The sequence below is a fragment of the Buteo buteo genome, chromosome 8, assembly GCF_964188355.1.
Source record: "Buteo buteo chromosome 8, bButBut1.hap1.1, whole genome shotgun sequence".
Lineage (NCBI taxonomy): Eukaryota > Metazoa > Chordata > Aves > Accipitriformes > Accipitridae > Buteo > Buteo buteo.
Genome location: NC_134178.1, coordinates 44,238,865 through 44,255,195, shown reverse-complemented (window position 1 = coordinate 44,255,195; position 16,331 = coordinate 44,238,865). Strand labels below are relative to the sequence as shown.

At 39.9% G+C, this 16,331-nt stretch overlaps 1 protein-coding gene across 2 annotated transcripts in view; it reads left to right on the top strand.

The window, feature by feature from the left end:
* GSK3B (glycogen synthase kinase 3 beta) overlaps window positions 1-16,331 on the top strand; it is a 151,710-nt gene that overhangs the window by 53,261 nt on the left and 82,118 nt on the right. For both annotated transcript variants that reach the window (XM_075034395.1, XM_075034396.1), the window contains exon 2: window positions 3,765-3,958. In XM_075034395.1, the coding sequence (XP_074890496.1) occupies window positions 3,765-3,958 (194 nt within the window). The remainder of the gene's footprint in view (window positions 1-3,764; window positions 3,959-16,331) is intronic.

Below are 16,331 nucleotides of genomic sequence, written 5' to 3'. Positions count from 1 at the left end.
AACAAAATAAAGAGATGAGATGAAAACTGTCTAGGCTTCTTATTAAGACTTGCTGTGTTATAATGCTTCTTGCATTTGCTGTTAGGAGTCTCAGTTTGGAGGTACTGAAGATGGCTGGAAAAACATTTTTTCCTCTCCACTATCTTTTGTCATGCTGAGGCTAGAACCAGTATTTCCCAGAACTGTTTGGTTACCTCCTTTATATGTATTTCCCAGAACTGTTGAGTTAACTCCTTTATATGCTGTTTGGCTGGCAAGTCAACTCTTGCTGTCCAGACAATAAAAACTGGGATAACCATTCTGAACTGTGTATGGTCTTCTGAACAGCACATACATCTATGTAATGCAGTGAGTGGCAAAACAGGCTTGGGGCCCCTGGATGCTGCTGTGGTACAAATACATATTATTTGTATACTTTGAAAAGCAGTGAGATATTTTACTCTTTGAGATCAAAGCTGTCAAAGGTACAAGGTGAATTTTAGCCCTATAGTCCCGCAGGTTCAAGTATTCTTTAATGGAATATGACTGAAACTCGTAACAGGCTTGTTTTTTGAAAGGTTGGAGTCTTTATGGTGTCTGTGGTGGATGGGTTTGCAAAAGCTGTTGTTTGTTGAAAGAAGGAAACTGGGAGAAATATCTAGGAGGCTTATTGCTCTGTAAGGTTCTGGTAAAGAAACAAGGTAATTCTTGGTGCAGCTGGTTAAAGTGTCAGTGCTTACACTTTTAAGCACTGAAGATTTTAACAAGTTTAGTTGGGAGCTGTTTTTCCATGGACTTAAAGGAAAGTATGTAAAGCTGACTGGCTTCTCATTTGAGCTCTGGAGAAGCTGGCCAGGTCGTTGCAGCCCCACGTTGGGAAGAACCACCTGATGTGGCCTGAAACTCAGGGATTGTTTTTGCGGTTGAGGAGACTGCTAAGGGAATTGCAGCTCTGAAGAGTGTCCTTAGAGCAAATCTCTTGATGCCAGGTACTTCAAAACTCAATCAGCATTGCCAGGGACGTTGTTTTTTTTTTTACCTCTAAGACTTCAGTAGTCTTGATTTTGGGGAAAGCGAGGAACAAACCTCATTAACAGTAATCTCGATACTCTGGTCTTGTGACCAAGGCCAAAAAAAAAAAAATAAAAGCCCCCCCCAAAAGTGGGGAAATAGGGGATTACCTGTTGCATGATGAGGATTGTTGCAGTAAAGCAGATGTCATCTATTTATATGTGCTGAGTTAGAATACTAATCATAGAATAGTTGGGCAAGTAAAATGCAGGGCTGCTATCAGAATTACACTTTCAACTTGTTTACCAAAAAGAGGATTTCTTTCTTTTCCTGGCTTCCTTCCATTTATTTCTTACAGTTATCAAAGAGGAGGGTGAATTTTCCATGCAGCTTTAGTCTGCTTCTGTTTATGCTCCCCTCCCTCTCTGAGCAAACATTCATCTCATTCTGTTTTTCCTTTTTTTGTTGTTGTTGTTCTCTGTTTTCTCTTCAAATGTGTAAATCTGCATCTCACCTTCTCAGGAATATTTTGGAGAAGGGCTATACCTACTGTGTATTGCTTTGCAAGTAATTGGCCCCCTTCGCACTAATGTGCTTTATTTATTTTTAATTTGTTCATTTGTTTCGTGGAGTAGTTGGATGCATAAAAGCAAATTATTTGTAAGAACGTAAAAGGTAACATAAGAGATGAGTTACAGTTAATGTGGGTTCTTCAGGAGCAAATCATGCCAAGCCAATGTACTTTTCTTCTGGATTGTACAGGTACAGAAGTAGTAGTAGATGTGTGTATCTTGACTGAAGCTTTCAAAGTAATTTTCTTATGAGAAGCCTAGGAAAACAATGGGCTACTGGAAATCTCCTGGAAGGCATAAAAAATGGTTTGGTTATTTCATTTGAACATAGCAAGAGGTTCAAGATAAAATCAGGATGAGAAGTTTAATGGGTTTTTGCAGAGTCTTTAAGCAGTCTCACAGGATTCACTGGTTTTCACCAATTCCTTAGATAAACTTCACCTAGTATCGTGAAGTGAAGTGGATCTCCTGGTGGTGACTGTGCTTGAATGATGTGACAAGCTGGCAAAAGAGTCTTAAGTAACCTTGGATGTGGTTCAGTCAGGATAAATGCAGAATATTAGGCTTTGATAAGAGCAATCAGGTGTGTAAGTGTAAAGTGGGCAAGGACTGGGCAGGTGGCAGCTCTGCAGAGGAGAGTTTGGTACACAAACTGGTTGTGAGTCAACCGGGCTGCAGCATTGCACAAGCTGCAGACGTGCTGGGCTGTGCAAACGAGTGTGTTGCAAGTCGGACACGAGAAGTCACCGGCGTGCTGGGTAGAGCTGAGATGAGCTTCCTCTGCAGGGTCTTAGTTTTGGGTACCGTATCTGCAAGATTTTTAGCAGCAAGGGGAGAGGTCCCCCAAAGAGAAGTAACTTCTCCATCATGGTAACTTTTTTTTGGAATAGCCGCTCACATATTTGATGGGGGTAGTGGGAGGGAAAGAGGGCAGGGGGGATCTGCGCCACTTTCCATGCCTTTGGAGAGCAGAACAAGGAGCGATTCACCTAAGCTGCACTAAAGGTGATGCGAGCTACCTGTTAGAAAAACCTTTCTAAATGCATGAGTAGTGAAGGACTGGAAGAGACCCACTGGGGAAGTTGTGGAAGGAAGGTTTCTTAATAAGCAGATGTGACGAGCGTCTCTTGAGTGCAGTTTCTGTAGAGTTGCAGTGACTGCTGTGGAACAGCAGATTCTTTTTCTTCTTGCAGCCCTATTTGATTCTGAAACCTGAGCCATTGTCACTAAAGGGCAATAAATGCCTAGTGCGTGCTTACAAAATGCCTAAAACTAAGGTCCTATTACAAACAAAATCAGACTTTGAACGAGGGGAAGTACCGTTGCTGATAAGTGGTGCTAAGAGTAGGTAATAGCGGCTTTGTCTTTTGATGGGAAAGTGGACGCGTGGCTGGCTGCAGACCGCCCAAACCCAGAGCCGCTGCTTCTGCACCGAAGCACATTCACCTGTGCAGCATCCACCGCAATCTCGCATCCTGAACGCACATCCCCGTCTGTGTTCTGGTTCATGTCACGATGCGAGCTAAGCGCATGCCATCGCCATCCTTCTTCCCCTTCCTCCCCCTGCCCCAGTGAGTGCCTCCCTTCTTTGTAAGGAAATCTGGGCATGGAAAAAGGGAGGAGCAGGACTGCGCCCTTCCATGCAGTCTAGGTTTGACTTCAGGTGCACACAGCCAGCTTTAACAACAAAGGTTTTGCTTCCTAATGTGTGCAAGCTGAAGCTATACTTGTAGGTGGGTTTGTAACTCTGTCAGTGCTTCTAGTTTTTGTCGCCAGATATAGCCTATAAAGGACAGAGTGCTGCTCTGCAGGCTATATTGACCAGTTACAGGAAAATATGGGGAAGTGCTTCATTTTGGTAATAGAAACAACACTTTGTTTAATACCACTTACATTAATCAGATGTAGAAATAAGTACTTTTCTTCATCATGCATCACATTTTATTGCTGAGCTATTTGCTCCTGGAAAGGGAATATTTTTGTTAGCAATAATCTAGGTGAAAAATTGTCACCACTTAGTGTATTTTTTACTGAAATATATTCAGTGCTTTCTTCGCATTTTGTCAGGGTGTTTTATTTTTCTCTATAATATTGAAATACACATGCTGATTTAAATCTTTGCTTACCCTCTTCTGTTTCAGTCTTGTTGGTCATCTTGTTCATGCATGTATTTTGATTATTTGTGTATCTCTTGCTTTCCAGGAGACAAAGATGGCAGCAAAGTGACTACAGTAGTGGCAACTCCTGGACAAGGTCCGGACCGACCACAAGAAGTTAGCTACACAGACACCAAGGTGATTGGAAATGGATCTTTTGGTGTTGTGTATCAAGCCAAACTCTGTGATTCAGGAGAGCTTGTGGCCATTAAGAAAGTCCTGCAGGATAAAAGATTTAAGGTGAGCCTATGCATAAGTTCAGAATATTTTCATGAATGTTATCTCATTTTCCATGTCTTTGGCAATGTTTTTGATATTTTTTTTAAATTTATTTTCATTGGAGTACCTAAATGCACATAAAAGTTTCCAGGACTAAAGATTAAACAGATGGTTTATGATAAAGGGATATAGTTTAACTTGAAAATCAGTGAGTCACTGTTGTTAGGATTATTTGGATTAGTGCAAAACAGGAAGCTAAAAATCCTGATTTGATGTTGTGGTGGTGTTTCCAGGTTGCAGACTAGATTTTTCAGACAATGAGCTGTGGAAACAAGGGAAAAGCTTGTCTTATGCTTACTTTTTTCTAGTGTAGACTCTCCTCCAGTCATTAGTAATTAAGCTGCTGGAAGGAACAGAAGCCTTTGGGCTTTGTTCTTGGTTGTTGCACCTACAAAGTGGAAGGTTGTTTTTGACTAAATCGGGAAGTCCCCAGGCCAAGCAAGAAGATAACAAATACTGAGCCCAGGGCAGTTTGGACTGAAGGCGGGTTACTTCCCTTCGTTATCTGATTTAAAAATGTGATCTCTTCTGGTGGTTTTAATACACTAGTGATTCTTTATTCTAAACAAGTAGCCTTCCAAAAAGCTGTATTTTCTCTGGTGATATTTAAACCAAATAAAAGTTAAGGACCATCAGCAACCTTGTCACTGCTGTTAGTCCTCTCTACTTGGTACTTGGTGTGCTTGACTGCTTTCCCTTACAGTCAGGTGGCCTGCAGGCAGACTTGTGCAAGCAGCGAATGACAGCAAAGGTACTGGGTTTAGCATCTGAGATGAATGGTGTGGGTTTTAGCATCTGAAGGCCACGGCTTTCATGACTACAGAAGCATAAGGACAACGTATAGAGAAAGTGCCATGGATAATCTTGTTGGCATGGTCTCAATACAAAAAGTTCTGAGCTTAAAAATAGGAAGTTGAAGCATATTTAAGGAAAATCAGCAATTTGAAACTTCTTTACAATTTTATACTTACTCTTAGCCTTTAGAAGTATTTCTAAAACTATTGGATGACATTTTTATCATCTCCTCAGTTTTCTCATTTTTTCAGCAAGACTTCATACACAGCTTGCTTTACTGGTAATGTTTGTAATTTGTGTCCTGTTTTGGTAGCAACATTGTTCTTTTGAAGTGTTTTGAAGGAACTGGTGTATGCCTTTTCCTTGAGTCTTGAAATTGATGCTGTCATCACCACAGGCATCAGCGTATCACAAATGTGTTAGATGAAGAATGGAAAAGTAAAGATATGTTTAAATTAATGTAATCACACGGCATTGTTTAACTTCTAATTGAGAAAGGCATGTAAAGTTCTTACATTGTTCTTACATCTGAGTTATTTCTGGACTGCATTATGTGTTGAAGGCAATTAGTACTGGGGAAGCATGCAACATGATGTAAGAGTGGATTATTTCAGAAGAATGGAAGAGGTAGAGGAATAACAGAAGCTCTAAACCTAGTCATGCTTAAAGGAGCTTTTTGATCTCTTCCCATTGCATAGTTTTAGGGGAAAGGCCAGGACATTTCCCTTACCATCTCATGCTTGGTGGATGTCGGCTAGTGCTTTGACCCAAAATCTTTTATTTCTTTAGTCTCATGACTTTGAGTTTGTGTAGGATGTCAAAATGAAAACTTGGCCAAGCATTTTAGTTCCTGCCCATCAGATACTAATAGTTTTTGACATCTTTCTTTTTATTTTTATTTTTTTGATAAATCTGTATTGGGCATCTAGAAAAAAATGTAGGTCTTTGATTGTTTTTGTTTCAGTAGTTGATTCAGTGGCATTTTGTTTTCTAACTATATACCTCTCTCTATTTTGGAGTGTTTCTTCAAGTGATTCGAAAAACAATGTCATCTTTTGAATATTAGACCTCTTTTTGTTTAAGGAAAAAAGCTAAACTAAAAAGCTAAGTAGGGTGTTTCCAGTTCGGATGCTGAACTAATTGCCTACATATGATGACATAAGCTGGGAACATCCAGTACCTGGAGGCTTTAATACCCCTAAAGTAGGTGGAGTTAATGGTAAGTGCATGTGCAGATTTATAGATAGATAGCGTTAATTTCAAAATGCTTTTTTTTAACTTCATAATCTGTATGGGTCACATCTGCAGTAATACCCAAGTTATGTATTTTTTGTGTTCTTATCCCAAACTTGTATCCCAACTGCACAACATCATCTACCTTTGGTCTCAGCTCCCTAGTTTTTACTATCATTCATCAGTTTAGTCCTCCCTTTCTTTTCGCTTTCTAGTCTGGAAGTGTATGTTCTGTTGGCAGGAGGTGTAAATTCCTGCAGGCTGGATGAAAGCCTCTGCCTGGACAGATTTGGAAGCTAGAGACATGTATCTTATATCAAGAATAGCATACAATTAATTCAGGGTATGCTATTCTTTGGGAACTTCTGATCTAGGTTTTAAATGCTGCACCAGATATTTTACCAGTTATGCAGGGAACTTTGAATGTCTGTTGGCCATACAGTTTGATCGCAGCGTAGGAGCAGACCAGCTCTTTGTTCAGAGAGCCGAGCTGTGGTTTGCAGCTCCGCTGGGCTGTTGCCACCCCCGCACGGCTGCCTGAGTCCAGATCCGAGCCCCAGTGAGTCCTTAAGGAATCTGCCGCTTCTTCCCTGTCATTAATGTACACCCATAGTTTGGCGATGATGAGGAAAACCCTATTGTAGACAGCCAAAGGTGGCAGTAGCTTGTTTGATTTAAATCAGCTCTCAACTTATGAGGGAAGAGAGGGAGCACTTTAGAAATACCTGTCTGCACTGGTCCCAGTGGTAGAGAAGCAACGAGAGGAAAGTAATGCGTGGAAGTTGCTTCCTGAAGTGTAGATCAACAAAATGTTCAGCTGAATGCTTCGAGCTGGTGCCTGCTTATCTTTATATCCTGATGGATTTATCTTGGTACATGCAGTATAATTCCTTTGTTGTGATTTAGCTCTTAAAAAAAAATGCTTTTAGAAAAGCCAGCAGGAAGTCTTGGAACTTAAAGGCGTGATTCCAAAACTTTAGGAACTCCCAAGAGAATGTAACTTCTAGGCTCCTTCTGCAGTCTCTGAATGTGGAGGGTTTATTATAAAGATTTGGAAAATGCACCACAATTGCCAATTTTTAGATCTCTGTCAGGAAGTTGAGATACTTTTATCCAGGTTTAAAGCTAGCTTGAAAGCTGGAATTACCAGAGGGGGGTTGTTTCTTTTTTTCTTTTTTCCTTTTCCATTATTGTGACAAGTTTCTCAGCAGCCTCCACTGAAGCGGAAGCAGCATTGGTCTATGCCAGAATGAAGTGAGTGTAAAATCTTTGCTAGAGCTGAATCTTACAGTTTCTGTGATGGTAAAGATAGTCTGCAATGCTCCTACTTCCTTCTGCTCCCTTGTTGCACTGTATTGCTTCTTCAGCTTGGCAGTGCAGTTCCTGCACGGCTGTGTTTTAAACAGGGTCTCTGAAGTGCTCTGGGTTTTGAAATGAGTATGTCTACAGTTCAGTGTAACCTAGAGCAATAGTATTGGTACACTAGGAACAGAGACAAATGGCTGAGGGGAATAAATAAAATAAGCATAAATTTCTATTTTAATTTTGGTTTGCAGTTCTACCTTCATTAAGCTAGATCTCCATATTAAGCATGAGGAATCCAAGTAATGTGATTTTGGACAATTATGTGATACTTAGGTGAGTAGTTCACAAACTACATGCTGTTTATCGTTCAGCTGTGGGGCCATTGAATTTGTCTCTAGTCAGTATGGAAGGTCATATTTTCTTTGGGTTTTTTTTCAGTTAAAAGTTTAACAAGGGCAAGAGAGAGATGTTTCTCTTTGAAAAAATGGTGTAAGACAGCTATTCACAAGCTTTCAGAGCCAAAATCCATTCAAATGGCAACATTTCCTAAATGCTATGTCCTGGCTTTCACAGATCTATACTGTGTTTCTGCTTCTATCACATAGATGCGTAAGAATAGGTCCTCATGCAAAGCATTGATAAAGATAGGTGTGGTTAAATTATTTATATTTTCAATTGTTTTCATCCACGTGTCTGTGCAGGTCCTTTACTGACACAGCCCAATTGTGATGCTTGAAAAGAAAATACTGGTAGCATAAATTTTCTTGCGCTGCTTTTGTTGGCATGTTCATTGGAATATTCTTCAGATTAAGAGTCAGTCATATTGCTGTCTAATTCTGCAAAAAGCAGGAATAAGCAAGCAGGTATGTTAGCACAAATAGGAAATTCTTAGTCTAGTTTTTGTTATTTCTGTCATTCTGTGCCCATTCTTAAGAAATCCTGTTGGAACGAATGCATGAATTGCTAGAAATGCTTCTCAGCTGACTGAGAATAAATACTTAAATTCTTCATATCTGAATTGCAGGACTTAATGTTTCTGCTTTAGCACTAGGCTGTCGCTGTCTAAATGATGAAGAGGGTTCTTAATAATCCTGCATGCACCTTTTCATCTAGGAATCTAGATGGGGCATCACATTTCTTGTTAATGGCTCACATAGACCTGAAGTGTGCAGCAAGAGAAAGCCAAGTTCTGTAACAAGAACCATTCATGCCATCCAGTCTGTCAAATCATTCAGGGACTGCCTAGGTTTAGCAATCTAACTGTGTGTGCCCATGGCTTAGTTGCCTGAATTGTTTAAATAGGCAGATCTGCTGGAGTGTGAGAGGATGTCAAACTGGGGCCTTGATGGTCCATAAACATGAAGCCCTGCATTGATAAAGCTGAGGCCACTGAATAGCAGGCAGTGCTCTTCTCTATTTTTAGTTATGGGAGGAATATATGTTGTGACCATTTGCATGATCTTTTTCTTTTAAATAAGTAAAATCTCACTGTTAATCTGAGCCTTAAAACCCAATAAAGCAGCAGGATGGAAAAATAAGTCTATCTTGAGGTTCTGGTTTCTCTCTTTCTCTGCTGGGTGCGTGTACTTCTGTGAGCTGTTTGAAATGCTTCTGAAAGAGCAACAGCTTTCCTTCAGTTCCTGTCTCAAATATATCAAGCTGTTAAGTATAAAAAGATCCTTTTTCAAAGCAGCCCATATCCGCTGTTTGTGTTAACTTAATTACAGCAACTTTGATCGTAGCAGCTCACATGAAAAATGTAAAACCTCAAGGAAGAATTCCCGTTGAAAAATGACTAGGTGTCTAGGTTCTTAAGTTCTATTAACTTTTCAAGAGACTTTTCTGTTCAAAGCATTCAACAATCTGAAGTTGCCCCAGTTTTTTTAATAGGTTTTGTGTCTCTGCTTGTGGTTGAAGGTCTCATTCTGTAAACATGCAAGTACAAAAAGTGAGAACCTGTTGACTAATGAGATATGTATCTTTTGCTCTTCGAATCTCAGTGGTTAACAGACCACTCTGAGAGTCTGACTTCAAATTGGGTTTAATTAGTTCCGCTCTTGGCTGACCCTCCCTGGCTTATTTCTTGGCTCTTGGTTATACTTGGCTGTTTAACATACAGCAGATAGTAGCATTATATTGAAAAAAGGCTGCATTTTCAGGGGGCTTCAGTCTACTAAGGTCACTGTTAGTGTAGCTGATCTGTTTTGAGGAGGGAGCTACCTAGTAACCTGATAGAAATAAGAGTTAAAACAAGTCTTTTTTGCAGTCTGTAAGCTAGGGCCATAGTCATGTCTACAGACTGACAGACAGGAGTTTGACACCCAGCCTCTTGATATGTGTTGGGGAACCCAGCTGGAAAGCTTTAAGAGAGAAGTTATTGTTGTCTCTTCAGTGCAGGTTTGGTCTCCCTTTGCCAGATTTAAACCTGTTCGGACAGGATGCAAGAAGCAACTTGCCTTTTAACGTTTTACCAAATCCACCTTCCAGGTTCCTATTCCTATGTATTACAGCTTTTGCCATGAGGATGTTAAATGTTTAGTTGAAGAGAAGCCATCGTTAGTGCTGAAAATTGAGATAGCACGTAGAACTCTGATTTCCTTTGTATGTGCCTGAGCTGTAGACCCTTTCAAGCTCACAGTGTCAGAGTGAAGTACTTTACCCCTTTCTAGAGAAGGAATTGGAGTTTATCACAGGTTTAGAATGAACACTGTCTTCATCTGAAGTCAGAGTTTTAAGTCTTGAATACAACGTAGAGGTTGGACCTGCTCTGGTGTATTCACGATCATCTTTCTCTGTGACCTCTTGTCATCTGCACAGGTTTCCACTGAACTAAGGACTGCACTTTCTTTGTTAATTTAATCTCTGTGTGAGCTAGCTGACCTCTCTCATATCTCCATCTAAGGATTATTGAATATTCAAACATTAATCTGTAAGGCCTTCTCTCGAAAGAATGTCTTTTTTTATTTACCCTATTTCAGTTGAGTTGGAAACACCCATGGGATAAAAAGTCACAAAGGAAAGACATGGCTATGAGAAATACTAACATTTAAGCACCTTTCTTTTAAGTCTGAGGGCTTGCACATCTTAGCTACTTTGAAGATCTGAGGAATAGTGAGTCACTGTTCATAAGACCATTATGGAGGTGGCACTTCTAAAAGGATGCCTTAATGTTATTGTTAAATAGCTAGAAAGAGCACCCAGAACGAGAGATGTCTTCTGACTTCTTTAATGTGATGGCTTGTGTTTGTATCACAAGTGGGGAAGGAAGGTTGAAAATATTTTCCAGTGACATTAGCAAATATTGCAAACTTTTGTAAAACAAGCAGAAGGAAGAGAATTGAACCTGACTCAGAGCCTTTTCAAAGCTATCCCTCTAGTCCTACATATCCCCATCTGAGGGGATGCAGTTTCTCTTAAAGATTGGGTCTATCAGATATGATTTGCAGAATTGGAGGCGCCTGGGCATGCGTTCAGGATATTTTTTCATCTTCTGAAGAGCTGGAGGGCTATGTTCAGTTCCAGAGAGTTTCTTCAAGTCTGTCCTTTAACTCTTGTACAGAGGCCAAATTTGTAGCTCTGGTCCAGCTTAGTTTAGCCAGATTATCAGAGTTGTTTACCAAAATAATAGCATTTCTTATAGCAGTGTTTTATCTGCCTGTCTCCTGAAAGCTAGCTTATCAGAGCCAATTCTGTCATTTGGCTGTAATTGCAGTTGCAGTGCCTGTCTGTTCACAGTGCACCAAAGGGGCTGGACAGATATCTGAATTCTCACTCAAAACCTTGTATTTCATTCCGTTTTCTATTTTTCGCAATCACTGAGTTTTGCTAAAGAACCAAACATCTGTTTGTACCCTTGCTTTTGGCAGTCTTTGAAATAAACAGTGCACTGTTCGTTGTGTCAGCTGAAACTTCCCTGGACATACTTTTGTGGCCTAGAAGAGATCTAAGAGGGCTAAGAAGCATCTTCGCTTTTTATTATGTTAAAGTCTATATAATAAAATTATTTGTAGTTGTGTTATGACTGTTTCTACAGCTATTTTCTAATCTGACAAATTAATTGGATCCATAATAGATGTTAATGCAAAATAGAACTTCAGTCTGGCATTTGGAGGTGAATTTGAGTTTGTATTAAGAGCACTGATTTTAGTTTTATTTTTTAGCTGGGGAGTTGGACTGAAAATTGCTGCCCAGGAAATGCAGCGTCATCCAGCTGCAGTTGGCCTGGGGAAGAGGAGGAAGTGCTCTTCATCTGCAGACGTGGCTGTGTGTGCGTGTAGAAATGTGTTTCCACATGTTGCCGTGTGGAAACCCACGTTGGTAGGGAAATATCTGCCATAAGAATGTGTTCTTTGAAAAGGGAGGAGTTGAAAGAGCCCTTGAGGGCTTCCCCCCCCCCCCCCCCCCCCCCCACTCCGTAGATGCTAGCATGAGGCGTTTGTGTAGATAAGTGCTGCAGTTCAAGTGGTGCATTTATTTTGGAATTGAGCTTTCCTATTTCCGTGAGTTTTTCTGTGGTACCCCCTGGACTAGGACCATAGATACATTTTTAAAACAAGATAGCTGTCTGTGGTCAATTTTCACTCTTTTTGTCCACTTCTAGTGCATAACTTGAGACTAAAATTAAACCTATCTGTCCTATGTGAATCTACAGACCAACAAAAAGAACCGTAAGATATATTAAATATATAAAAAGTCTTTTGCCCCACATGGTAATAGCTGCTGTTATAATGCTTTGGTTTATTTCCTGTTGTCTTTCATATCTACTAAAGGAAGTGAGTTCATATGTCTGATGTTCATGAAATACATATATTTATATACACTCCATGAAATGTGTAGTCCATATATATATATATATTCCTAAATTAAGCTGAGACAGAGGTTAAAGAAGAATAACATTGTAGGGATGCTATTCTGAAATAATGACATTTGGAGTGAAGATTACAGTTTAAAAGAATTCCAAAGCCATTAAGGTATGGAAATGTGTAGTTTAAAGCACATAAATAGCTGTAACTGCCACATTCTTCATTTTTGGGGTGCTGTGCTGGTGTTCAAAAGCAGTTGTGAAAAGGGTGGATATGGTGTTTTTATCGAAAGATCTGTGGTAGCCTTTCAGAAGCATTACCATGAAGACTATATATCTTTGCTTGCTTGAGAATATATCCTCACATTGGGTATGCATCTCTGAGATTGGCGGATTACAGGCTGGTAGGGCAGATTTTGCTTTTCTCATTCTCATTTTAAAATAAAGTATTTAATGGCTGCCACTGGTACCTTCGTAGTGTGGCAATGGAGGAGCCTTTCTAAGTGTGCAGCCAGTTGGAAGTTGAGAATGGAGAGCTGCTTTTTGTTTTGTGAATGCAGCCTGAACTTGGTCATTTAAAAAGAGAAAAGTCACAGTAAAATTCCTGAAGCTCTGGGATTTAGTGATACACTGCTGCGTGAGGTCATACATCAACTCTAAGCTAGATTTTTTTTTTTTTTTCATCTTGCAGTTCTAGCTAAGACGAACAGGCAGAGGGGTAGGCATGTCTAATGCTCTTGAGAGCTAGGGAATGCCGCTGATGTATGGAGCTTGGGTATTAAAGCGGATGTTGGGTGGAAATGATGTCTCAGTGGGAACCTTCTACACCTGTCTCCCAGTTAGGGAGAAAAGTATTGCATAGGGTATAAATAGGATTAGCTGATGCTTGTTGAGATAAAAATGGTGCTTTTGAGACGACTTGGATGTTTGGTGCGTACAGTTGCTTTCAGGCTTTTTGTTGTATCGTTGCATATTCTCTTTTAGAAGTCCCACAGCATGAGATTGCCTGGCTACGGAAGATTTAGCATAAACAGTTTTTACATCTAGCAACGTTATGTACCTGTGGTTGTCACTTGCTTACTTCATTCTTGCTTGGTTAAATTATCTCTGGTGCAACACACCCTTCTTAGAGCATGACTGGAATATATTGTCAAATAATTTGGCTTCAATTTTTGCCAGTGAACATAGATTTTTATCTTTAAAATAATTGGCTGCTAAATCAGGCGGTGGCAAACTGTGTGTCCTTTTTGAACTCAGTATTTGTTATTAATTCAAATAGTCTGCTGTAGCAACTATACACTTGAGGGGAAAGAAGGGGATAACTGATGAAATGCGAGACACGGGAAGAAGAGATCCACCTGCTGCTCAATGGAGGCTTCCTGAAGCAAAAGAGGGTGGACAGAACTTTTTGTTCATGTGTCACCAAGACAGCTGTGCTGTGCCCTCCGGCACTGCCTTGTACTTGAGCTGTTCTGGCTTTGTTTAAAACCTTTTAAATGAACTGCTTCTTTTATTCCTGGTTCTTCCTTGAAGAGGAGTAACTCAAATTCAGCAAACAAAATGAGGAAGGTTTAAGGAAACATGGAAATGGGAGTAATTTTTTGATTGCCACTTTTTTCTTGAGTAGACCTGATATTTTAGAACTACCTGGCATGCTTGTTCTGAGAAGTTTTCAAAGCATTGAGAGCCATATAATTGATGATTGTTTTCTGTGCTGCTAAAGGCAGTGTGCACTGCCCATTGCTGCTCTGAAAAGTAGTACCAAGACATGGGAAAATAATAAAAGGAAGCTATTTGAAATGTTTTGTCAAGCATCTGTAGTGCAGAGACAGAGGCACTTCAGACTGTCGGGCATATTCTAGAATTGGCAACGCTGCTGGTTTTTCCTGTGACTTGGATACTTCCTGGTTCCTGGGACGACTGAGAAGGTGAGATGTGACCAACGCAATTATTTTTAGCCTACACAGTACAAGGAATTAATTTTCTGCTACTTTATGTTGCACATTTTTGAGAAAAGCTTGTTTTGGCTTTATGTCCCACTTTGGTTTTTTCCCTCATGTTTTCTGTCTGCATTATGCAGTGAAATTTGGTATATGATGCCCAAGACTAAATTTAAAGGATGTTGGACAGTGAGGTTTTGTTGAATAACCTAGACTCCTGGGTGATCTGCTGCAGAAAGTAAAACTGCATCTGATTTTCTTTGAGTGGCTTTAAGAGTTGTATCATGTAATAACCCAAAATAAGAAATATTTGTGGAAAGGTAATGAAAAACTTACTCCATTAAGGAAAATTCTAATTACAGCACTTGATGCTTTGGTACCGTTTTGATACTTGTTTTAAAATATAAGGAGTGATGTCAATAAAGAGGTCGTCGTACACTCGTACTGTTTTTGGGCAGGAGCAAGGAAGGGACCCACTCTTCTTTAGGGTGAAATGTGAGGTGTGGTGTTTATCATATCTTTAAATATATGTTACAAACTTTTAACTAAGTAGAATGCAGTCTGCTTTCTTCGGGGTGGGTTTTTGTTTCTGTAGTACCTGGTATAGTGAACTGGGATGAGTCATCAAGGTTCCTATATGTGTCATGATGCAAATACCCAGACTATATACATCTATATTCTGTAGTTGTCTTAAAATTTGAAGCCAGGTCTAATTGTTACAGGCCCGGCAAAGGTGCTCATTTCACCTCTTCATTTGTGTTGTTCCTTTGAAAGCCCAGCCATGGTGATTAGACTGCTTAGTCCTGAGCTAACTAGTCAAAATACAAACATCCAGTCTGAATCATTGAAGCGCAGCAATGCATATGTAAAAGAACAGCCAGATCTAATTTTAATTATTTACTTTTTAATTCAAAAGGCACTTGATGTCTCGGAGAGCTAGAGTTTTTATTTCCCTCCTTGTTTCCCCCTGGTAAATTTTATCAAATGAGGATGAAGACAGAATATCTGACTTAAAAGTCTTTTAAAGATTCATCTGCTTCTGTTTCTTTGTTTGAGGATTTGTCCGAGGATCTCCTTATCAGACTGAGTTTGCAAGGCCTTGTGCATTCATCTTAGTTTAATGTCACCAGACACATGAGTCATAAAGGTTGTACCAAGTTTTTGGGGCTTGAAAACAGGCATCGCATTTATACCAGATGACTGTAACAGTGCAAGCATGTTGACTGATTATAAATGAAATAATTTGTTGGAGGCTACTTAAGTTACTGAAATAGTACAGTGCAACTTATTTGGGTGTTGTGGTGGGACACGCATGCTTCTTCCAGAGCTCCCAGCCATGCTGTCCACCAGTTGCATTGCTCTCCCTGCAAGTGTACAGAGGGGGATTTTTTTCTTTCCTTTTTTTTGTCTCCTTTGTTTTTTTTCTTTTTAAACTAGAAGTTCGTAGCGGATGTGCACGTTGGCTGTGTGAATCCAGTACGGCACCCTAGTGGAAAAATTTGGTTTTACTGGTAAATAATAGAGGAAACTTTCAAAAGGTGTGTTGCTGACCAACATGGGAATTAGTAGTAGGTGTGCACGTGTGGAAATGAGCACTTTGGAGTTTGCTGTTCCAAAATGCTGCGGTGCATGGGCTAGGGAACATTAGGAAGATTCAATTCAATGTCTTACACAGATGGACTTGCTTTGCTTTCTGACATTGAGCAACTCTGTGAGCACATTTCAGATGAAGTCTGACAAGGAGTAACGGGATGTAGAGCAGGAGATCTGAGGTGAGCACAGATTTCTGAAGAATTCCTGAAAATAAGGATAAATACTTCTTGGTTTTCTTTGTGGTGCTCTGCTGAACCTACTTTATAAAGAGTGAGCAATTCTGAGTTATAAGATTAGAAGATGGTAACAGCAGATAATTTTTAGTTGAGGTAATGGTATTAGAAGCTCTATAGTTTTTAAAAAAAGTAATGCTATATTCTTTCTAGGTTAGATTCTTCTGTTTGTGCAGTATCACAGTAACCTGTACCAGAATTGCCTGTCTGTGAGACCTGGAACTTCCTTGATTACACTGGGGTTATTAACACTATTCACTTGTCATTTAGATACCTGCAAAAGCAGCAGCATGAGAGCATATGAAATAGAAATGCATTTTCCCCAGTGTGTTGGAAACCGCAGGTAGGTGATTGGAGTCAGCGTTTGAAGAGCCCGAGCAAATAGTCAAGAACCTGGTGCAATGCATACTTCTATTTTTTTTATCTGAAAAGTC